At 41.4% G+C, this 24,905-nt stretch overlaps 1 protein-coding gene across 2 annotated transcripts in view; it reads right to left on the bottom strand.

Moving 5' to 3' along the window:
• The window catches only part of STK39 (serine/threonine kinase 39), a 247,466-nt gene that overhangs the window by 166,765 nt on the left and 55,796 nt on the right, over positions 1-24,905 (bottom strand). For both annotated transcript variants that reach the window (XM_081142428.1, XM_081142429.1), the window contains exons 3-5: positions 13,434-13,542; positions 10,235-10,376; positions 9,021-9,076 (exon numbers count right to left, since the gene is read on the bottom strand). In XM_081142428.1, coding sequence (XP_080998554.1) covers positions 9,021-9,076; positions 10,235-10,376; positions 13,434-13,542 — 307 coding nt within the window. The remainder of the gene's footprint in view (positions 1-9,020; positions 9,077-10,234; positions 10,377-13,433; positions 13,543-24,905) is intronic.

The raw sequence follows: 24,905 nt of genomic DNA, 5'->3' as shown, positions 1-24,905 counted from the left end.
ATCAAATATTAATAAGTTTAAATACCCAATGCAATATTCATGTACCTGCAGGTGGTCTTTTTCATACAAATCTCCACTCAACTAGCTCTACTATTAGACTCTTCCAATAAACAAGAGTAACCCATCTGTACAATTTGAAGAGATGGTCCCTATGGGAGATGATTAAAATAGCACAATCCCAGTTGCCACAAGTATTTAAAGCAACAATTTACATCATTTCCACATAGTTTTGCAAAGGACTAGTTTGGGCTTCAAAAAATCTTCAAAGAATCTGGAATTTTTTAAAATCTGTGACAAAGAAAACCATACATCTAAAACTTCTAACACTGAAAAGTCACTAAAATATGAAGATCACACATTACTCAGTATTCTTTTAATCTAAATAATCATATGTTCAGTAATTCATTCAATAACTATTTACTGAGTTCTTTACTGTGTCACTGCCAGTTTTAAACACTGGGACTATAGAGCAGAAACCCCAACCTTCATGGAGAGGAACTTTAAATTGAGGTGGGGGTGGGGTGGAGAGGTAAATACAGATAATAAACAAAATTATTACGCTGCACTAGTTTTTGGACTTATTGTGCATCAGAATCCTTACAGGGCTCTTAAAATACAGATTGTTGGACCCTACCTCCAGAGTTTCTGATTCAGCAGAACGGGGAGTGAAAAAGCACAAGAATTTGCACTTTTATCACGTTTCCAAGGTGATGGTGACGCTGCTGGTCTAGAATCACACTTTGAGAACCACTAATAGATCAGAGGATAAAGAGCAGGGTAGGCGACCTGCAATTTGCCATAGGATGGCCATGGAAACCTCACTGATGGGACATGTGAGCCGAGAATCTGAAGGAGAGAGCAGCCAGTGCAAAGGTCTTGAGGCAAAAGCATGCATGGCAAGGAGGCCAGTTTGACAGGACTGGCATGAGGGAGAGGAAGAAGCAGGAAATGAGGTCAAGATAAGGAACAGCCAGGTCTTGTAAGGCCCCGTAGGCCACCATAAGGATTTTGACTTCGCTCTGAGAAGGAAAGACATTATAGGGCTTTGAGTAAAGGCATAAGACAAGCTTTTAACTTACTTAACAGCATCATTCTGGATGCCATGTAGAGAACTAAGTACAGAGGGAAGAGCGGAAGAGCACCTCTTAGGAGGCGACCATATTAACCCAGGCAGGAGCTGATGGTGGCTTGGACCAGGGTGGCAGCAGGGGAGGTGCTGTCAAAGTGGATTTGCTGACAAACTGGACAGGACACAGGGTATAAGAGAAAGAGAAGTGTTGAGGAATACCACAGTTCTGGTCTGTTCAAGAGAAGGATGGAGCTGCCACTAAAAGTATGGAAGGCTGTGGGAACGGCCGTTTGTTGCGGGGTCTGGGGTTCCAGAGTTCTCCTCTTTGGCAGTTATACAATCTGCAGAGTTGAAAGAAAACTTGAGAATCCAAGAACATCATTTTACAGGTGATACATGGCCAGCAAAGAACCTGGCAGAGGGCACAGAGTAAGTTGGTAACTCAGGGGCTAGGTAGTCCTTGGATACTGGTATCCTAAAGTGTACTCTATAAAATCAAGTGTTAAACCATATTCCATAGAGTATAAATACATGTTAACTCTGTTTAAATTTCCTCAAAAAAATCTCTAATCTACTTATGATACATGCAATAACTTATAAGATGTTATTAGTCAAAAACACCTATTCCTAAATCATTCACAGTTACGAGACATATTTAAGATTTATCCCCAGGACAACCTACTAAACTAGACAGACCTACTGTGGTTCACCTAGATTACTCAAGTGCATTCATTTCTCTCCACTTACAAATTTTTTAAATTAAATTCTCTAGCTAACTGTTTAATGTCTGTTTCACCTGAACTGTAAACTCCATGAGAGTAGATAACAATGTCTCCATTGCTTACCACCACATCAGCTCAGAGGGCTGTGCCTAGAACATAGTAAATGCTCAATAAATATCTGTCAGCTAACCACTTAAGATGTATTGAACTCAAACACCTAATTTTCACCTTGTCACCAGGAAATAGAAGGGAGAAAAAAAAAAGATCCAGCAGAGAACTGATTTGTATTGCTCTGTTCTCAGTCTAAAAACTCTTGTTTTTCCCAGACCTTAACAGCTACGGTAGTATATAAAATTTAATAATGACACAGAAGGCCCTTTAAGACACAACAGAAGAAGGAAGGGAGAGGGAGGAAGGAGGGAGGAAGGGGGCAGAAGGCAGGCTAAGGCCATCTGCCTCACGCTCTTGGCCGCTCTTCCTTGAAGCGCAGGCCTGTCCCCCGTGCAGCTCCATGTGCACAGCTGCGGAAAGCTTCCAGCAGGAGAGCGCGCGAAGTGCTTCTCCCCCGGCGGGTCCACCCAGTAAGACTTCCTAAAGCTGCTGCTCAAACAACTGCAGCAGCTGTTACAGGATGGGAAGCTGCTCCAAATCTCCCCAAGTATTTCTCACGGATGGTGTACAGCTGGGATGGAAAACTAAGTTTCTACAATCGACTGCATTCTCAGTTCCTGCTAAAGGTTTCACAGAGGTTACCATTTACCAAGATTCCCAAATTCAGGGGGCCATATTAATTTGCTGCCCTTATTTTAAAAGAGAGAGAGAATTTTGGCAAGTTAGTTAAACCATAATTCACACAATTATAAACTTCCTGAAATTCAAACCATATATTGTGGTTGACTATAAAGCATTTTATAGCCCCCAAAGGTTTTGACTTGCACGTGGTGTCCTCTGCTTTCTGAGTGTACCCAGTGCCCCTTAACTCGTGTGCTCTGTTTCACTCTTCCTTGACGTTACTAGTCATTTCACTGTCAGCCAGCTAAGACAGAGCTTGCCTAAAATCAGAGCTGAAAAGTGTTCGTTATAAAACTACTTTCAGCCTTAAAACTATGCACTAGCAAACATACCTAAGTATTTTAAATGTGCCCGCCTCCCAGTCTGTTAAGCTGATATATTCTGACTTGTTTGAGCTTTCAGCGGTGACTTACACACGCCCCTTCTACCACCGCCAGGCGCGTGTGCTTGCACAGCCGGCCGAGACAGGGTGTTCAGGTCACATTAACCAAAAGTTTGGGAGCGCCTGCCATGTGTCAGGCACTGCTGGGGGTGCTGAGATGAACACCATGGAGTGTCTACCACTGGTAAATAAATGATCCATAGGGAAGAGGGGGACAGTAGAGACCCAAGTGCACTGCCGTGTCAGAGGCCATCTGGCTGGACGGTGCTTGATGTAGTGAGCACCGTACTACAGGGTGGGGGCGGTAGAGAAAGGGTGAGAAAAGGCTTCTCAAAGAGAGAACACCCTTGCACTGGGCCATGAAGGAGAAGTGAGACAGGTAAAGAAGGGGGATCTGGAAGAAGTGAGGCAGAAAGCACGGTGCAGGAGACGGGAAAAACAGGCGGGGCCTTCGTGCGCCATCTCGAGGAGCTGGAGCTTTATTTGATCAGCAACAGTTTTTAACTTTACGCCAGGGAACTGTGTGGTCACACTGTCATGGTAGATTTTTCACTCTGGTGATACTAAGGAAATCGAAGGGCTAAAGGAGGAGGCAGAGCAGAATGATACGGCCGGAGATCCGCTGGGGTGCTTACAGCCTGGCCTCCCTAACCACCTCCTTTTGATGTTACAGCAGCGTAAATAATTAAAGGGCACCATCCCTATTTCAATACAAAAGCAAAACGACCTAATTCTAAAATGGAATGTGTATTAACTCCTTTAACCCTCTAGCATTCTCCCATTGCACAGATGTGGAAACTGAGGTGCCGAGAGGTTAAATATCTTGGTTACAGGGTGAGAAGGAGCCGTGCCAAGGACATGAGCCACAGAGCAGTCTGGTGTCGGAACCCACACACTCCTAAATCCAGTGACATCATCATTCCCTGATCTGGATGACTCAGGAGCTTTTGGAGCTTTCTGACACTAACCAGAATGCATATAAGGAACCCCACTACCTGCTTGAAGCAGCAGCCTGTTTTCCCTACAACACAAGAAATACTCTCTTTTCCCTCAACAAACACCCTCCCCCCCATCAAAATGCACTTCACTGGAGCCAAAGAACATGGAAGGGCAACCAAATAACCTAACAGCAAACGGCCTAAAAACTCCACCACCCTGCACACCTGCCTCTGGCCCCTGGAGAACAGTATCTGAGTGCTGGAAGCAAGTTAAGTCTAGTTGCATGTTTTCCTGGCAGAAGCTTTAGTCACAGGGTTAGACACAGACTAAAGCCCAAAATGTATTCAAAGGCTGACTAAGGATATCATCTCCCTCCCAGAAAACCAAGTCATACCAATGTGCCTGGACAGTGAAAAGCCTGGATGGTCTCGGATACACTGAAATGGATGTGGTGATAACTTTCTCGAGCTCTGGCTGCCTTAGCTCAGTCCCAAATTTGGTTTCTGTTAGGGAAACTCGGACTCACACATACACATACACACCTAAAAGGCAGAAGTAAGTGAAAATGAGCATGAGTACTACCTTATATAATGCAGTAGTATGCTTCTAGAAAGTTCTTTAGAAAAGAAATGTTGTGAAAGCAACATTTTTATAGTACATAAAGAGTGGTCACTATTTCAAAGACTCCTAAGATAAATATCTCTGTAGTGACCACCCCGAAGGTACCTGTTTCATATGAATTTCTGTTGGCTTAGAATAGCCTTTCTCATTAATTCCGGACAAGCAGGCTGAGTCACTTGCCAGACAAAGCACTAAGCTCTTCCTGACAATATGACAGAGCATCAAACTGGAAAATAAAATGCTGGGCCGTGGGAAGAGCATGACTTTCAAAGAGCCACTCCTTCTATCACGTATTACAACAAAAATGATTACACTTACGGAGGCATCCTATCCAAGTTCATTATCAGAAAATCATACAGACAGACAGGTTGTCCGAACACAAAAGAAATAAGAAATAAAGCATTTTCTTTTAAACCCTGTGAAGACAGTCCTCGGGTTTCCATGCACTATATCAACCTGACGTTTTCCAGTCTGAAGAGTGCGGTGTCACCACCTTGCTTAATTCTGCACCAAATGAAGCCTAAGATGATTACTTCTCCTAAAACCTTACAAATGATGCTGTGTCTCAAAGGGGGGAGGGAAGGTGCTGAATGTGTTTCCTAGCCCCAAATAAAATCAATCTATGCAGAGATGTACAAGAGTTAGAGATTGATATTGGTTGGTCTTCCACCTCAAACTGAAATCATTTCCATCCAGAATTGGGTCTCTCTGCCTGGAAGTCCCACAGGCGTGGGTACAGGCTCTGGGTCCAGACAGCCCAAATCTGGAGCCTGACTCCACCACTTGTTCTACGTGTGCCCTGGGCAACTACCTTCCCCTCTGAATCTTAGCTTCTAGTCTGTAAAGTGGGCGTAAAAACAGCACTTCCCCATGGGGCTGTGGTGAGAACTGAATAAGTCACAAAGGGTTGGCACTTGGCACCTGGCCTGGCACTTGGCACCTGGCCTGGCACACAGAAAGAACTCAGTACACATTAGTTTCTGATTTTATATCCACAGTCAATAAAAATGTACATTATTCCTATGAGTTTGTACCACTGGAAACAGAACCAAGTATTAGCCTTATTCTCACATGTTAGCTTCATAATAAGGTGGGAGTTTTTCATGGTTGAAACCAGGGCCCTTAATTTTCCCTTTCTTAACCAAAAGTTCTGAGAAAGGAAATAAATAGGGTGTCCCCAAAAAGTACACACACTTCGAATGATTATAAAGGCAGTGTTTATTAAAATACATTTCATTTTCAAATTGTAATAGAATCAGCTATTAAAGTATGTGTACATTTTTAGGGAATACCCTGTATGTCCACAAGTAGAAGGGGTGATTTTAAAAAAGTAAAAATTCTGTTTTCTATTGAAATAGCAAAACTACTTTTTAATATAATGCTCATAATAATGCTCTCAAGGCAAACAAACACTATGTTCAACATAATAAATACAAACTTCTCCCCTGCTTAACTTTTATTTTGAAATACCAGGCCTAAAGAGCAGAAAGATATAAAGGGAAGAGGGCACACACAGTCTGAGTGAAAGCAATGTGCTATCTGCTCAAATATAATAGGTACAGCCCTGCCTGCTCTGCTGTCATTGTGAGTCTCTACTCTCAACGCCCCCACGTCACCCATCAGACACAGATGCCAGCAAAAGATCCAGAGACACCAGGTCCAACTTTTGTTCTATGACTAACTGCCTGACCAAACAGTCCAACTCCTATAAAATGAGGATAGCAGCAGTATCTACCTGGTCCAAGGAAACATTTCAAACGTTTTTGAAGCAATAATCTTATAGTTAAAACAAAAAAAATAATTTTAAACACTGTATGAATTCGATGTTGCGCTCAGGTCAGAGACTATGGAGAAAATTAAATGTGAATTCTCTAAAGTTATGGCTCTAGAGCTGCAATTTAAATGCCTTTTCACCCACCATGATGCACCTGGGGATGGCCATTCCAGTTCATGTTCTTTATTACACAAATAAGAGGTAACAGACACAGAAAGGGTATGAAGGAAAGCCAGCGTGGCTGTCCACAAAGTCCTTCCTAGGAGCCAGGCACCGTCCTGAACACTTTACCCTGATTCATTAATCCGCAGAGCCACCCGGGCGCTGGCCGTCTGCACGTGCCCCGGAGCACAGCAGCCCGCAGCGCACAGTGCTTACTGGTTACACTCACCACTACCAGCCACGACACGGGAAAAGCCAGAGCCTGAGAGGGAGAGAAAGTCAGGAAATCTTACCACAGGGGATCCTGAGAAAAAGACAAAGACACTGTGCTCCAGAAGGCGGGGAAGGAGCTCAGGTCGTTAATCCAACAGGACAGTGGGAGGAGGCGACTGGCGGGATACCAAAGGCAGAAAAAGGCAGAGGTTGACCCGCCTCCATGTCAAAGGCAGTTCTCTGCTATTTTGATCCTCTTAGTGTGAAATGATCATTTTATCACAAAACAGAGAAAGTAAAGTTAGCTGGACTTCCTTATCAGCTTAGAGCAAGATGAATGACGTTAACTTCTCACTTCCATAATTAGCAAGCATGACCTTTTAGAACTCGTAAAGCCCCTCAGAGCTGAACCTCTTACAGGACAAACCTGAGGTGCCTACGATCTCCAGGCCGTGCGAGGGAGTCAGTGTGGTCCTGTTGGCTGTACCAACAGTAGTCACAGTAGTAACGGTACTAGAAGTACCAGCAACGGCCGCAGTCAAGCAATGGCTGTTGATGTTTACCGCATGCCTGTTATATGGATGCTAGCCACTGCTAAGGTCATTGGCTATAAAGAGCCCTCATTTGATTTCACACAGAAATGATGAGGTGGGTTATATTTGCATTCCGCTTGAAGGAAACTGAGTCTTAAAGAGGTCTGGTAACTCGACCAAGGTCACAGAGCTTGAGTGATGACCTGGGAATTTCAGCCAAGCCCGATGATCCCAGAGCGTGTACTCTTCACAGCTGGTCTACTCTGGTGCTGGATGGTTGGAAGCTTTTGTCCACACATTTTTTCAGTTGTTATTTGTTTAGTTGAAGTTTTTTTTTTTTTTTCAAACTGCCCCTAGGCCTGTGGAATAGGGGCCACTCTTTAGAATGAGGACAACTTGGATGCCTCAAGAACAAAATTCAGCATTAATAATAAGAGCCACTGAAGTAAGGAGGGAGAAGATGGAAGAGTCAAGAATGGCCAGCGACTGACAATTATTAAAGCCAGGTGATAGGTACAAGAGGGTTCTTCCAATTTTCTCTCTACTTTGGGCTATGCTTGAAAATTTTCACAATAAGAAGTTTGAAAATGGCTTTCACTATTGAGAGTTCGTTAAGTTTACTGGCTCATTTCCTTTCATTTGTTTTACTGGGTCACATTTTACATGGTTTAAAACTCAGCATGCTATAAAAGTTAGACACTAAGCAGAGAGGAGTAGAAGACAAATCAAAGAGATGACTCAAGGCTCACCCTTGCGTTAGGGGTGTGTGTGTGTACCTTGTGCTGAAACGCTTGCATTTCTAGTAATAACTCTAAACCCTCCAATTCATCTAGAAACAAGACGGGGACCAAGGACTGCAACCAACTTTGGTTTAATAACTAAATTCATGTGAAGACCCTAAACTTATGCTAAGAGAAAACAGGGCTCTTCCCCTCCAACTCAAAAAGCAGCAGATTATGCTGATTCGACATTTGGGGCAAACTTCAACACTCTTCAACAACAGATGAGTTAGGCCCCTGTTTGTCACCAAGGATGTTGCTATTAATATTTAATGCCTGGAGCCAGAAGGCTGAGCACCCTTCAATGACAGGGACAGTCTATTACAGGGAAGGACTGTCCAGCCAAAAATGCCAAAAGCACTCATAGCTGAGGGGATTAGTTGAGACAGACCTCCATGGACATAGGGTAAAACAAGAGTCAACATGGATATGGCTGCATTTTACCTCAGGCCACTCAGGTCATCGAGGGGCAACAGCAAAATGAGAGGTTCTATACATAGAAGGGGCTCTCTGATGCATTCACTCAGTAGACGCTTACTTGTCCACGTGCCAAACCACTGTCGAGAACAGCCAGGCAGGGTCAGACTTAAGAGAAAATAAGTCCTAGATTTTAAGAGTTCACAAGTCTTTCAGCCACCTCTTCAGAAATAAAAGCTTAAGTTAATGTGTACAATGTTTTAAACTTTCAAACTCCTCGAAAAACTCTCAAAGGGCTTTTCTTGCAGTTATATAAATATCACCAATGTTCAATCTAAAAGGTGAAAAATATAATAAAATTAAAAGTAAAACTGTTCTTTATCAAAGGGCTATACTTCTAAAATAACATTTCTAGGATGATCTAACAAAGGTTTATCAGAACAACAGGAAAACGTGTTACGCCTAAGAACCAAACAGTCTATAATAAGGCAGACCAAATACATTCTTAAAATGGACTGCGTGCAGTTACTCATTTCTCAGGGACAATTCTATATTCCTTGAAGATGTAACACTTCTGTAAACAAGTAAAGATTTTTTTTTATCTTTATCAGCTTTACCTGCTATTTGTACTGAACCATCCTCACCCAGAAGAATATTACCAGCTTTCAAATCCCTATTAGGAAAAAAAAAAGAGAATGAATTGTACAGTACCGATATTATATTGCATTAACTCACTCAGGGAGATTTTAAAGCCAATCACAGAATGCAGCTATTTGGCATTATTTTATGAACACTAAAATTATATCATGGATTTCAAGAATTACAAGAAACATGGGATTTTATAGTTTGCTCCTAGAGTATGGTTAGGATTTTAGTAACAAACATGTCATGTGAAATCATTATCCAGGTTTAATTAAATCATTATCCAGGTTTAATTAAATCAATAGTGAATAGATTATTTTATGTTAGAGACTGTCCATATATTCACAATACTACTGTTTTATCAAGAATTGAAGCCCAGACTATGTAAAGCTGTTCTATTTCTGCTTAAATTTGTCTGTGGTGTAATTCTAAATTCTATCAGCCTCTTAAAAAATTGATTTGATCAGTCTCTCCTCTGGGGAGAGACTGATTATGAACACTACTTACAGAAGTGTGCTGAGTAGTCTTAACACTTAAAAAAATGACAATCGATAAGTTTGAGTTCTAAAGTAATGTTTTCTTTAATTATTGAAAGAATGTAAATTGCTCACTTATAGTTTGGGATAGGTTAAATTAAAATATTACTATTATTGGTAGATGGTTATTTATTTGCAACTATTCCTAAGAGCCCAAGTAACGCTAACCCATCCAAAACACCAGGCCCTCACATTCTATGCTGTTTGGCTATCTAAATTGGCATTTTATGTCACAAAGCAGATAAAATCAGCGCCTCCTCCTTCCCTCCCTCTCCATCATGTCAAAAATAATTAACATATTACAATGTCTGAAATAGTCTTGCCTGTATTAGAAAGTCAAAAATGATATCCAATGCAAATGAGCATACCTCAAGAGCTGCATGTTAACTCATGTTTTATAATGAGTCCACTCAGTAGTCTTTATATTCTGTTCTTACTTCAGTGAAAGCAGATAAACCAATTCTGAGGACACCAATATAGTTCATAAAATTTACTTTCTTATTTCTTTCCTAAGTACTTTTCCCCCCATCTATTTAGCCTAAGTTAGAAATAATGCCAACACCTACCCACCTGCAATATGTCTTTCCTTAAGATTCTTTACTAACTAGGACTAAAGATATAGCTGAATTTGAACATCTCTGCAGAGGCCATACCTGTGAATCTGACCATTTCTGTGTAGATAGTCTAAGCCTTCCAGAACCTCTTTAAGAATTGTTGCTATTATTGCCTCTTCCAGAACCCCGTTCTTATGTTCACCTCGGTTGACGATGTATTTTATGATATCCAACATTGAACCTAAGTGGACAGACAGAAGAAATGAAAAAATTGGGTAAGCATCTTCATTACCTTTCCAAAATGGGGATTCCTATTTAGAACACTAAATAAGAACATAAAAATATGGTTTTTGTTTACTTAACACAAATACTCCCAAGGCACACAAACACTCACATGGCAGCCCACAACCAGACACACTAAACGCAAGTTTGCAGGCTCACTTTCAGTTGAAGTAAATGAGGATTCTGGGTCAGGAACCAGAAGACTATTCAGGGCCATTTCCCAGTGAACCCCTTTTTCCCTAGACATACAATTGGTTACAGACTCAAAAGAGAGTTCAAGATGTCTGAACTGAAAAAGAAAGGACCAGGAGGCCAGGAGAGAGGCAGCAGTGAGCTTCCCAGAGTGAGCAGCACAGTTCTTCTGCAAAGTCTGAAACACAGGTGAAAAGGGAGAAAAAAGGAATATTATACTGCCTCTAGACCCTGCTGATAACCAGAAGACTCCCTTCCGTGACTCTAGGCAATCTTTACTTTTACTTGCTTGATGCATGACTTTTATAATAAAGAAATGAATACATGATAAACACATCAGTATCCTTGGCACTGTAAATCCATGTTTCAACACAGAGTAATTAATATTCCAAACCTCTGGGTCATTTTAAACGCCGTAATTACCTGGGGTTCAACATTTCTGAGGAATTAGCAAATGGATTACCTCAGGACCTGAATTTGGCTCTAGGCTCTCAAGGATTAACTAGGAGGACTGAGCTTCTCCAGCGCTTGCTACTACACCAGACTAACCACCCACCCCTCGTTAAGAGACTTAATGTGATAAAATATTGTAGAAGAAAACAAATGCACATTTTCTACCTCAGAGAGAAAAGAAACATCTGTTTATTCGTTGACTCTTGGATCTATGGATCATTCAGAAAATTATACTTCCAAAGCCATTTTTTTTTTACCTTATAAGGATATACCATACTAGGCATGCAGTCTGGCCTGTGGAAAGAAAACCGAGCAAGCGTCCACTTCTGCCCACACTCCCCTCCTTGGGGAAACCTGGTTAAAACCTGTTCCTCTTACCCACTAAGGCCCAGGAAATTAAATTATACTCTCTTAAAAAGACAATGAAATTTATATTAAGTCCTCAAGAAAGTGGACAGGGGAGATCCTCAGGCTTATAAAAGGTTATTGGGATAAAAACAGAGAGAGGAAGTAAAGCCCTCAGTTTGAACAGAGCATGTGGGGCTATCCAGGCTCCCAGGCTACCAGAATTCCTGGCTTCCTCACAGCTGGTGGGCCCCACAAGAAGAGACTAGGTTAAGATCCTCTCACTGAAACTGCGCCATCCACCCAAGAACCAAGCAGGCCTGACACTTGACTCTGTGGTCTGGCTCCAACAGGCTTCCTTTTGCTTTTTGCTTTTGCTTTTTAATTAAAAACCAAGTAGGCGCTCAAGGAAACAATGACGAATAGGACTGACAAGACTGGGAACAGAACTGAACTAAGAGCTGCCAGGCTCCCTACTGAGACCTACACACGCGGACCCGAGGCAATTACAACGCATTCGTCATCTCATTTCTGGGCCTCTGCTTGATCCAAGATACTTCCTTTAAAAAAAAATAAATTAAAATGCCTCCCTGGTTCAGCCTTAGCTGGCAATGGGTCTGCAGACGAAAACAGGCTCTACAGTATACGTCCTGCTACACCAGCTTGGGCGCCGTCCAGGCACCACAGAAAGTTCTCCTCTGCTCCTAAAGCGCACTTCATGTCTCAGGAAGATCGACAGCGAGTGGCGCCCTGGAGGGAGGACACACTAGAGAAGGGGTATGTGGGATGTTATGAAGGAATTAACGCACTTTCTATGCTTCCATTTTCAGGTCTGGAAAGTGAAGGTGCTAGTATATCCAGTGTTGCTTTTCAGTCAACAGGTCCTACAATCACAAGTGCTAGCACCAGCAGTTGCTGCGTGTGACCTTGGGCAAGCTGCTTAACTCTCCCAAGCTTTGGCATATTTTCTGAAAAACAAGGATGGTGACATCTGCCTTTCAAGGATGTTGCTCACATTAGATGAAATAAGGAAAGTAAATTGCCTTGAACAGGATCTAGCCACAGAGTAGGTGTTTTACAAAGTTAACAGGCTATCATCATCATTCCCTATCAATTAGTGATGCTAAAAGGTTAAAAGAAATAAAATACAGGAATGCAAAAGTGCCTTATCAATTATATTGTATGTGGTTTTTATAACTTCAGTGGTCTGAGGCTAGTGAAGGAAAGTTACTTTTTGCCCAAGTGCAAACACGTGATGAAAATAGTGCTGCTTCTGATCAACATGCATGCAAATAACTTAGCACACAGAAAGTCTCTCTCCATTTCAATGGAGGCAGCATTTACTGAGAACACACCGGATACCAGGTTCAATGAATTTGAAGTGCATTCGATCGTGCTTTCTTCATGAATCCACAATCTAAATCTGCACTGTCCAACACTGTAGCCACTAGCCACCTGAATTATCTAAATATAAGTTATCTAATTAAAACAACAGAAATTCAGTCCTTCAGTAACACTAGCCACATGTCAAGTGCTCAAGAGCTACAAGTAACTAGCAGAAACTGGATAGCACAGCTGTACAACATTTCCATCGCCACAGCACTGAAATAATTCATTACATTGCAATGTGTTAAGGACCTGAATAATGTTAAACACGAAGGGTTTAAAGAGGAAGGACTGGTTCACTTTTCTGAAGACAGTACAGGATAGCTGCAGAGAGGAGGTAACCTTTTAGGACTTGAAGGCATGGAGAGGGAAGGGCAGATACAAAACTGAGGAGCAGTGCAGGTGCGGGCACAGAGACATCAGGTACAGAAGGTGTTCAGGGAGTCTAACCTACACTGCCAAGACTGGGGTAGAAGGGGACATATATTCTAGAAGTTAAGCTGAATTGGACTTTATTCTCTAAGCAAATAATAAACCATGCAAAAGTTTTATATATAGGAATAAGGGGATCAAATCTGAAATCTTATTTAATATGCTGGCTTGTACAGAAGGAAAACAAACAATGACAAAATCCACTTACCTCCACTTAGTAATTTCATGACCAGCCAAAGTTCATCTTTTACCACAAAAGAGGTGTAATAGGTCACTACGTTGGGGTGGCTGCACTGACTCATGGCTTGAATTTCTTTCTATTAAAAAAAAGCAAAACATGACACAGTAGTACCATGGGGTGGAAATTGGGAAGCAAAACACAGGTGAACCACAGCTGAGCATCTGGCTAACTTCCTACTTAAAAGCATACGTGGGGTGGGGTAGGGTAGGGTGGGGTGGGGTGGGGTGGGGTGAGGGGGGCTACCTAAATCTTTACTTCAAAGAAGCTACATCAAAACTAACCCTCTTACCCTCATTATCAACATGCTAGAATTAGAAAGGCCCCTACAGGAGACCATAGCCCTATGGACCAGCCATAGGACAGAGGGAGCTCAGATCACCATATCGCCCAGATGATCCCCCTCTGCCAGCACAGACCCCTGCCATACATGATTAAGTGCCTCCGGCCTGAACTGGAGGCCTCCAGAGGCAGATAAAAGACTGGGTAAGCTATAAGGAGACATGGGTCCCAGTGCCAGCCTGAACTCTGGTGCATATCTTAGCTCCTCCCTCATCTAAAAGGGGACAACAAAACTGCTCTAACGACTGCTGCGATGATAAATGAGAAAATACATAAGAAAATGCTAGAGTACCATTTCCCAAACTATCTTCTATGGTAGATATCCCATCAAGGAAATGAAGGAGTGGAAGGGGACTGGTAAAGTGAAATAGGCTTGGGAAACATCAGATACTAAATCTCATTCTAAAAGAGTCACAAGGAATGTTAGTACTGTCAAAGGCTCTGAGAAGTCCTGCAGTAGATGGACTGTCATAGTTGGATCCAGATTAACAGTGCAGGAAAACAATGCTTTGTGTGTCACCGTTTAGGAAACACTGCTGTAGAGAAAAAAGGTTTTATAGAGAGATAAAAACAGCTAAGTTTTGAAATCACACAAATGGGCTATAAACTACACTTTTCAGCAATAGTCAAGTTCATACTGGTTTTGGTTTATCATTTTAAGTTACTGCCAGATGACTCGTATAAAGATTCAGCCAAATGATAACCCCCAATCAAAGGTATCAGACGAGTGTAACTCGCTTTTAAGGTGCTGTCCAAAAGCCACAAGAATAACCTAAGTCATCAAAGAAACCTCATTTACGCTATTACGTATTTATGATGAAGGAAAGAGTATTTACGCATCCTATAAATATTCTCAATAACAATGAGAATCTGGTTAACTTCGAGTTAACTTAAAAGTGCCTGATGATAATATTCCAATTTGGGCTGCACTCTCTGCATTTTCAGTATTAATCCATCCTCAAATTACTAAGACCCTATACATCAGATAACTTTGCCAAAATACCATGACATGTAACACAAACACACACCTTAAAATATATGCTTTTAACCATGGATAAACTCCTAAGAAAGTCGCTTAATTTTTCCTTTTTTTTCATTATTTAACAACACTTTCCCTGCATTGTTTCCCTCACCCATTTAACTGATGACAGGTTTTCTAAATCTGACACTTTTCAATTCAGCAACTCCTGTCCTTTGAACAAGATCTGAAACCTGAGTTCCAGTTTCCATCTGTCTCTGGTGTTAGGTTTTGATGCCATAAGATGCTTCTGAAGGAGGAATGGCACACTGCCCAGGCCATTCCTATTTCAAGTCACTAGCATCTGCTCGTCGTGGGCATGGCCCACTTGGAAGGCCCGCAGCGCCAGGCAGGGTCCAGTTTAAGCAGATGCCTCCACTGTTCACGGGAAGGAGAACAAGGTTTCTGGAAAATAGTGTGCTCTATAGTCTCACCACTCCACATGCAGTGTAAATGAATGCCTTCCTAGCTTTCCAATTTCAAACTTTTATTTTTTATTTATTTATTTTTAAATATGTCTTTATTGATTTTAAATCGAGGAAGGGAGAGGGAGAGAGACATAGAAACATCAATGATGAGAGAGTCATCATTGATCAGCTGCCTCCTGCACACCCCCCACTCGGAGCACAACCTGGGCATGTGCCCTGACCAGGAATCGAACCATGATCTCCTGGATCCTAGGTCGATGCTCAACTGCTGAGCCACACCCGGCTGGGTTCAAATTTCAGACTTTTAAATCATTAATCAAAATGCACAACAGACAACCAATGCCCACATGAAAAGAAATTCTTTCGCACTGATGCAAAGTTGGGTCAAAGTCCGGAAAAACACGTTTCTGAGCCCTTTGCATTTAGATGGCCTTTGTCATTTCCTACCCAGAGTATAGGTTCTCTGACAAGGTAGTGAGCAAACTGTGAAACTGTGTGTGCATGGTATATGGGAAGAGAGATGGGGGTGGGGGAACAAAGGAAGAAAGAGGGAAAAACTCTTTTAATTAACCTAGGGAGAAATTCTTTTAGATAACCTATGGATATCACTTAACAAATTCTATTCCTTCAAAATTTTGGGTCTTTGCAGTACCAGCTGGATATTTAAAGGCCTTGAGGGTTTTTTTTTAAAAAGGGCAAGGAATACAGATATCACCCCTAACTAATACACCCCCATGGAAGGTCAAAGAAGAGGCGGGGGCCCGAGACTGGACTTGCATCGGTCTGATCACTCATAACCTCACATTCCTCTTTTGTGCCCCTCACTGTTCCTCTTCACTGCTTGGCTGTGAAGTCCATGTCCCCATGTCCCTAATTCCTATACAATCCTCTGTACTGCACAGCCTACCCATGCAGTAGAGCCTCTAACGCTTGGAGACATGATGAATCTTGCCTTGGAGAAAGATACTAGTCACTCTGCCTTGACCTACAACTGAACCCCCATGGTAAAAAATATTTCCACAAATGGGGTAGAAAGACACTTAAAGAAGAAAGAACTAGGTGCTCTAGCTGCCCATTCAACCCTTATTTTAGTTTATATTTAAATTTTTTGTGTAGTTGCCTTCTAGAGAGGTACAAAATTTATGTTTCTATTTTTGCTATGGCCTGAAAGTTTGTGTCCCTCCAAAGTTCTTAAGTTGTTGGTACTAGGAGGTGGGGCCCTTGGAGGACAACTCGATCATCAGGGTGAACCCCCTGTGAATGAGATCAGTGCCCTTATACGAGAGATCCCAGAGAACTCACTCGCTCCTTCTGCCGTGGGAGGAAGCAGTGAGAAGTCTGCAACCTGAAAGGTGCCCCTGAACTCAGCCGCGCACCCTCCAGAACTGTGAGAAATCAATTTCTGTTGTTTATAAGCCGCCCAGTCTATGGTATTTTTGTTATAGCAGCAAAAGCTAATTAAGACAATTTTACACTTTTTAATAATTTAGATTTTGAAACATATAAATATTTCTTGGATCAGTCTTTCCACACACCTACTTTCTCCACTTCTTTTCAAAACAGTGATGATGGATGCTGTCTGAATTCTTTTTTGATGACAATCCATCAGCTAAATTATCCAGCTCGTCCCAATGCCCTAACTTCACTCATAGGGTAGGCAAAGCCATTTAGTCCCAAACACATTCATGTCTTCCTGTCTCTAAAAGTGACAAAAGTATTGGCCAAAGAATAAGTGGATATGATTTTTAAAAACCTTTTCATCCAATTCTTCCTATTGAATGAATGAGTGCTAATTCTATTCCCTTAATTAGCACACAATCCGTGGAAGCAGCATAATTTAGATCCGTGCTTCTCACATTTGAATATGCACACAGATCACCTGGGGACCTTGTGAAAATCCAGGTTCTGATCCGGTAGATCTGGGGTGGGCCTGAGATTCTGCATTTCCAAAAGGCTTCAGGTTCAAAAACCAGTCTTTGAGTGGCAAAGCAGTAGAAGGCAGGCAGAGGGGCACCTGGGTGTCGGGAACGTGAAAGGAAGACCTGAGAAGGAGAGCAGGCCCAGTGTCACTGAGTCTGACCTGAAGAGGGGAATATAGGACACAAAGTTGGAAGTAAGGGAGACTGTAGCATTAAAGTGGTTTGAATGTCACAACTACAGGAAAGGGTAAAAAATTAAAAGTGAGGGGGGGAAAAAACAACACAAGGTCAAAGCTGGGAGAACTCAAAGGACTCTCAAACCCAGGTAACACATCTGCCAAAGCCACAGTCAAGGAATATGACACAGTGACTCCCTCTGAAGCCTAGTCAAATAAGACTCAGACATGTCACCAAGCGCCAAACCAAGTGATGACATAGTATTTAATCTTCCCTGGGGCTTAAAGAGCTAGATTTGCTCATACAGCTTCATCTGAGACACATCACAAGTCAAATCCCACAAGACTGAGAAAGCCAGCCTAAAATGGGGTAGCAAGTAAACGGCCTTTCCATCTGCTAAAACTGAAGTGGCAGCCACAGCAGCGTCCCTCTGCGAGGAGTGGTGTGGGCAGAAAGCAGACCAGAGAGGGCCCCCCGCACTGCTGCTGTGCCAGCCCAGCCAAATCTGCCAAGCCAGGGATGGCACAGGCATCTCAGGTGGGATGTATTAGGTTTGGCGGGGGACACAAAAAACACAGAGTATCCTGTCCTGGAAATACGATGCGCTGGGAGGGGGAAAAACTGAAAAAACAAGAACTGAAAAAATTTAAAGAGGCCTCTTGAAATATTTATAAGGGATTTTCTGATACTGCTATATGGCATTCATTTCCCCTCCCCTTGTCAAAAAAATTATTTTCCTATCAAGAGTACTGAGGGCAAGCAGGAACTGTAATTAAGAAGGATGTGACCCCACAGGGGCTGCGTAAGAAGGCCACAGTCTAAGACACAGCTGGCTTTGAAGCTTGGCTGTGCCGTTGACCAGCTTGATAACCTGGGCAGGTTATGCAGCATCTTTTAGGCTCAGTTTCCTTTTCTGTAAAAAAGAGCTTACTAATGCCACCTACGTAGGTTTGTTGTGACATAAGCGAAATGAGATCTATAAAACTCCTTGCAAAATGCCTAGCACATAATAGAAATGTTAAAGGTCAGTCTCTCGGTATCTCAGTTCCTTCTGAGCCTGTGACAACCTCACACTGACCACTAATCTCAAGTGTCCCAAGTTCCGACTGAGTCTCAGAGGCACAGAGACCGATCCTGGCAGTGGCGCTCACCTTTTCCTACAGAAACGTCACAGAGCCTGCTCTGTGTGCCCTGCTGGCTCAAGGAGTGTGCTACAACGTGTGCATAGGTCACTGGGCCATGAATTTTTAGCTTTATTCCAGTCTCCATTTTCCCCGCCCCTGTTTTTCCTAGTTATCTCCTCACCCTGGGTTTAATTTATCCCACCTTGTCCTACTTCACATACCCTGGCACACTGCCTCAAACCCTTTTGAAATACGAAGCCTAAACATATACTTATGCAAAGGGCTCAGAACAAAGAGAAATAAGGGAGAGTTTGAAGATATAAGAACTAGGAAAAAGTTAAAGCCTAGATTCCTTTGCCCCTTAGGACCATGAGATTCACACTGGGGGGAAAAAATAGTTTAAATGAATTCTGAATTCAAAATATTAAACTATACTTAACCAAATTATCATACTTTCACAACTTATGCAAATTCTAAGTAAACTCTTCTTTATCTGGTATTGATGGCAAAATACCCTTCTCAGCCTTAGTTAAGAAATCACACCTACGCTCCAACATTATGTGCAGTTACATCTGAGGAGATGCTATGTCTCACTTCATTCTGAAGCAGGGGTTCTCAACCTCGGCTGCCACTGAAATCGCCCGGGGAGCTTTAAAAAGCACTAGTGCCTGGATCCCAGCCCCAGGGATGCTGATGTAAATTGGTTTAGGATAGAGCCTAGGAATAAAGATTTTCAAAAGCTCCCCGGTGATTCTAATGAGCAGCCGAGGTTGAGAACTGCTGCTTTCAAGCTAAGCAGTGAAGTGCTGAGAGAAACAAGCACCTCTAGGCACATTTCCATTCTGCAGCTCAATCTAAAAAGAAAAAAATAGATACAATCTGCAAATACTAGTAAATGAAATATGTATTTCCCAGTGCAAAAGATGACCAAGTACATCTTTAAAATGTATTCGACACCCTCCAAGTGTTGAGAGAATTCCCTAAACAATGAGGATAACAGCGTTAAATACAAATGTGTTGTGGCTTATACGTCCACAACATCAGCATCATTATGAAGGGTAACCTAAGCAATATTCATAAATTACCCAATACTTTAAGTAGGAGAGTTTTTTCAAAAAGAAAAAAAAACAACCCATAAACTTCAATGATTTCAAATGTCAGCCAAGCAACATTTTTCCAGAAGTCTACAAAGATGACAAGAAGGGAGGTATAAAAAAAAGAGATGTAACTGAAGCTGTACGCAATCTGGAAGGGTTTCCCCATTTCTCTTACTCTGAAAATGAGTATGTCTTGAGTCTCTTTGTTACTGAGCACATGTAAGTCCAGAAACGTGTGTCCTTGCAACGAAGGCAGCGATTTTGTTCAGAGGAAATAAATTTCTTGATTTATCTACAAATACTACAGATGGGATGAATAAAATATCTTTACAGAGATGATACAGAAAGAGAAGGGAATATACCAGAATTTTTCTAGTTCCACTGAGAAGCTCTTTCATTGTGTACCTAGGAGAAACACAGCACACTCTAAACTCAAGTCTGTGAATTGCAAGTGGGTTTTTATTGTCACACCACAATACTGGAGTGACTGACTCTATCCTAAGTTATAGAGCATAATTTGCTAGTAATTAGTGTTTTTGTTCAAGCAATTTTAAAGTGATTTCATTAAATAATTAATGTTGAACTACACAGAGTCACAGAACTTTGATGAGAATTCTTTATGGAATGAACTAGGACCAGAGGTGGAACTGATTTGTCCAAAGCACACTATCTCAGTGAAGAACACTGGCCCTCTGACTTGAGGAGCTCTTCTTCCTCTATCACAATTTTCTGCATGCATCACTTCTGTGTAGTTTTGTTTTTTTTTTAATGACTTTGCTCACATTTGTCACCCATCGCAAACTCAAATATTTTAATGATCATTACATATTATTTTATAATCACTAAACTAAACTTCTTTTTCTTTATTTTTTTAAGAAACAAGCACTTTGCCTGGCCCCAGAGCCAATACTTTTACACATATAGCTTGCCTGCCTCTAAGAATTAAACTGTAAGTTTTGGTGACATTGATGTATGAGAAAGAGTGAGAAAATGCTACTTGGTTTTCTATGACTAGGTACCAAAAAAACAGACTAAAAATATGAGAACTCAAGTCTAGAGAGAAAAATGAGAATGACATGGTTAAAGTCTAAAAATCATAAATAAAGTTCAATAAAGACCCAAAATGTTAATCAATCCCTGGGGAAAATAAAGGAAAGTGCTCCGAAGGTTGGAAAAGTGGCTTTTAGGATAAATAAAAGGACTATTCACATTTATGGAATTCATTGTTACCCAGTGGTAAAGACTGAAAAAACAGATGATTTCAGAAAGAGCAGATGAAGTCCTCGCCCATGTAATGGATTTTAAAGGGAAGCCAAGTGTGCCCTGGAGTAGCATCCCTAACCTTTGAGGTTGACCACAAACCAGAGAACCAAGGTTTTTCAAGAAACCTCAAGGCCATCTTCACATAGAATATACTAGTCTGCATGAGAGCTGTCAGACCCTTTTAGCAAGTCTTAAATTCCTATTGGAAAGCAAGAACTCCCTCAATGGACTATACATAAGAGAATCTATCAATCTGCTAAACCATTTCTAGGCAAACAGAGGGGAAAAGTGCAGATAAGAGATATATACTAAAAAAAAAACACACAAAAAAACCCTCAATTACCCAATATAAAAATGAAATTATTCATTTACTAGTCAAAGGCTCCCCAAGGAACAGGAACCCTCTTTGTTTTCCCCTCACCTAGTTCAGTTCCTACCATCTAGTAAGTTTTATAATTATGGATTTAACAAGTTCTGCTCTAAAACTACAAATATCTCCCAAAGGGTGTTAAACTAATTATAATTAGTCATTTACACTATTGTAGAATTAACAAATAAGGGGTTAACAACAAATATGGGATTAACAAATCCCAGAAATTATCTAAGCATCTAGGTTGGGATGGTCAGGAACACTGAACAGACCAGTAACATTCCCTTGGCTCCTGGAAAATTAACCACCAAGATCATCATACCTAGAGAGATTAGCATATTGTTAAAGGCCAAAGTCCAAAACACATATGAAAATTTAAAAGACTGCATCACAAAAATAATTCATTTAGATTAACTAAATGTTATTCATGCGATGCCAAGGAAAACATTAAAGTGTTTTAATTGCTGGTAAAATGAATTGAACATCGAGGGAGCATATACTTTTGCCCTCCGATATATACACCCAAAACTCATCCTTTTGTGGGCCTAAACACTACGTGGAGAGTCCTTATGTATTTGCCAAATACATTAATAAATGTGTATCAGATCTAAAACCAAACTATCTCTGAGGAATATTACTGCACTCATTTCAATAGTATAAACTTTATTTAAATTGCCAATTACTTAGCACCAATGATCTCATCTAACATTCTTCTCTTCATTTTAAGAGAAGCTGGCACTGTAATTATCACTTCAGAGATCATGAAATCACTTGAATCCTTCTTCAGTCAAACCTGGAACAAATTCTATGAGACAGGAAAATCTACTAACAGCCTCCACCACCAGCCCCCCCCACAGAAGCGGCGTTCAGGGCCAGCTGTCCAAACCTGTTCTGTGCCTCCACATCTAACCTGTGTGTGCGCACAAATCCCACCTTACTATGGGAGCTGGGGTTCCAGGGGGGTAGGGGCGGGGCGGGGGTAGGCGGTGATACAGTTTCAGCCAGCAGGGGAGGCAGATGTCCCAATAGCCAGCAGACAGTTGATAACTGTGACTTCTGTGACGTAACACTCACATAAGATAAGGACTCCAGTGACTATTGTTTCTTTTAAGAACAATGGTTTCCAGTTAACACATGGCACAGAGTGTGAAATGATGCAGAGCACTGACCTGCATATAATACACACACACATGGAATTAAAGGATTATGAGGACACCGGATGTCCAAACGCTGCCAAAGTGTGAACCCGCAGAGATAATAAAAGTGCGGGCGGCAGCAGTGCTAGAAATGGAAAGGATTACGGCAACGTTGCGCCACACAATCCTGTGTGCCAGTAGCCTCGCCACAAAAGCCCAGCAACATCAGACAGCCTACGCTATAAATCCCATTTGTTTCTGCTGGAAAAGGATCTGGAGCAATATAGCCACCACCATCCCATCTCTAGAAATATCAAGATCAAAGGCTCAAGATAAAAGAAAGATGAAAGCAATAAAACAATATACCTTTTTAAAAGAAAACAGATAATTATGCATATATAGGGTGTCCCAAAAAAATGTATACACACTTTATAGCTGATAGCTCAATTGATGTTTCTTTCTTTTCAGATTTAACCCGTTGAAATTAATAATTATTCAAAGTGGGTATACGTTTTTCAAGGATACCCTGTATATTAACACAAATGAGCACTAAGGGGGGGAAAGAATGAGACAGATAAATTAACTGGTAATAAGTACACTCACAAATCCTAAATCCTCAGGTTAATGGAGTTAAGCACAACCCACAAAAGCCCCAGTCCTTACAATGACATCTCCACCTAAAGGTGACGACCTCCAAAGGACACTGATAGGCTTCCTGGTCCCAGAGAAGCAGAGGAAAGGGCCTGGAATGAGTGTCTCCCATGACCTCCACTTGGACCCTCACACAGCTACCATCGCTCATAGCTGACTGCTGGTAAAAAGCCAGCAGAGGGAAAACAGGGAAGCTTTGGGCAACCATGAGGGCTTGGGAGAGACCAGGGACCACAGCACTGACCCAGAAGGCAGGTTCCAGAGCCGTCAGACACTGTGCACACAAACCTTATCCATATTCTATACGGTATTCTGCTGGTGGCAAAAGGATGCTAGGGGACCTACCATAGAGCACCACAATCAATACAAGGGCAAATGCTTCAGCGATATTTCCAAATAGTGCAGAAGTTTAAAGGTACACTGGAAACTTTTTAAAAAACTAATGTATGCTTAGTATAGCCACAGAATTTGAGGCTCCTAAAGGGATGTTAGAGATCTTCCATTCGAGTCTCTTTTTAAATAGGGCAAAGCAGTTAGGCAACTTGACTACAGTTAAAAAACAAGTTAGTGGCAGAAGCAGGACCTGACTCTCCCCACAGTTTGTTCTACACTTTTTCCACTCAGGGAAAGTGACCTTGAAAACTGGTCAGATGACAAAGGCACAATTTTATTGGTCACAGTAACAGCAAGCAACACAAGTACGCAGGAATAGTTTCAGTAAGAGCAAAGCGTGAAGAGGATAAAAGCCTTAATGTATGCATTTTTTTAACTAACATTAAATTATGGAAGCCCTTGCTTTAATCTGAGTTTTAGTTGGGAATCCAATGCTTCAATCCCAGTGAAATCTATGCCTTGCGTAGCCTAATTTAAAATGTAAGGCCAAACAGATCTGGAAAAGTACAGCCTATCCTTGTACTTAATTTATACTATAGTGTGCTGTAATTAAGCCTGAAATAAAAGCTATATTCTGAGTAAAGACAAAAAGCTCTTGTTAATGGCATTCCATTCCTAATGGAGAACAAAACAAAAGCCTTCTTCATCTGGAGCCAACCGTCATTATAGCTGGTAGCTTGTATGGGGCTATTGGACTAATATTTGTACTGGGATTAGTGTTGGGATAACCAATCAGTTAACTCCTCCACTGCAGTCTTCTATTATCCTCAAATAAATGGCCAAAAGGCAAAGAAGAAAATTGGCAGGCAGAACGACAACTGTATTTATGAGATTAAACTCTCAAACCCTTCACAGATTGCCGGGCAACTAATAAACCATTTGCCAAGCTGTTCATTTAATAATGAGTCAGTTAAGCCAAAAGCAAATGTTGCTTCAACCAACCAATGCTACTAGCATCACAGCCATGCTGACAAGCCCAATTATTTATGTGATGTCCTTCATTTAAAATAAGAAATACAAGTTGCAAGGTACAAAAACAATAAACTCCTCTCATTGGCCAAAGGCAAGCTACAATGCAGTATTCTGAGTAACTGGAATTTGTACGTGATTTTGTAATTTATGAAAGCCAAAATGACCAATGTGTTGTTTGGGGCGTAATTCCTATTTGTGTCACAATTCTAGGTGAAGGCCAGAAGCTCACCATCCAACCCTGCACTCGGTATGACACGACCTTAGATCACCTAATTGAGTCTGTTCCCTTGTTTTATAAAGCAGAGTTTCAACACTGAGATCATTCCCACCCAGGAATTATAAGGACTGAGAAAAATACTGTTTGTCAAAGTAAAGTAAGTTGTATATTCTACAACACAATCATAAGGTATGGTATAATTAATCAAGGGAGGAAAAAGTGGTGTGGGCTGCATTCTAAGAAATGTATGTGTCAAAAGAGGAGATCACAATGGAATACTATGCAGCCATAAAAAGGACCTCTTACCCTTTGAGACAACATGGATGGAACTGAAG

The sequence above is a fragment of the Miniopterus schreibersii genome, assembly GCF_964146895.1.
Source record: "Miniopterus schreibersii genome assembly, chromosome: 7".
In the NCBI taxonomy this organism is placed as follows: domain Eukaryota; kingdom Metazoa; phylum Chordata; class Mammalia; order Chiroptera; family Miniopteridae; genus Miniopterus; species Miniopterus schreibersii.
The sequence above is the reverse complement of the archived record's forward strand: the minus strand, read 5'-3'. Positions and strand labels throughout refer to the sequence as shown.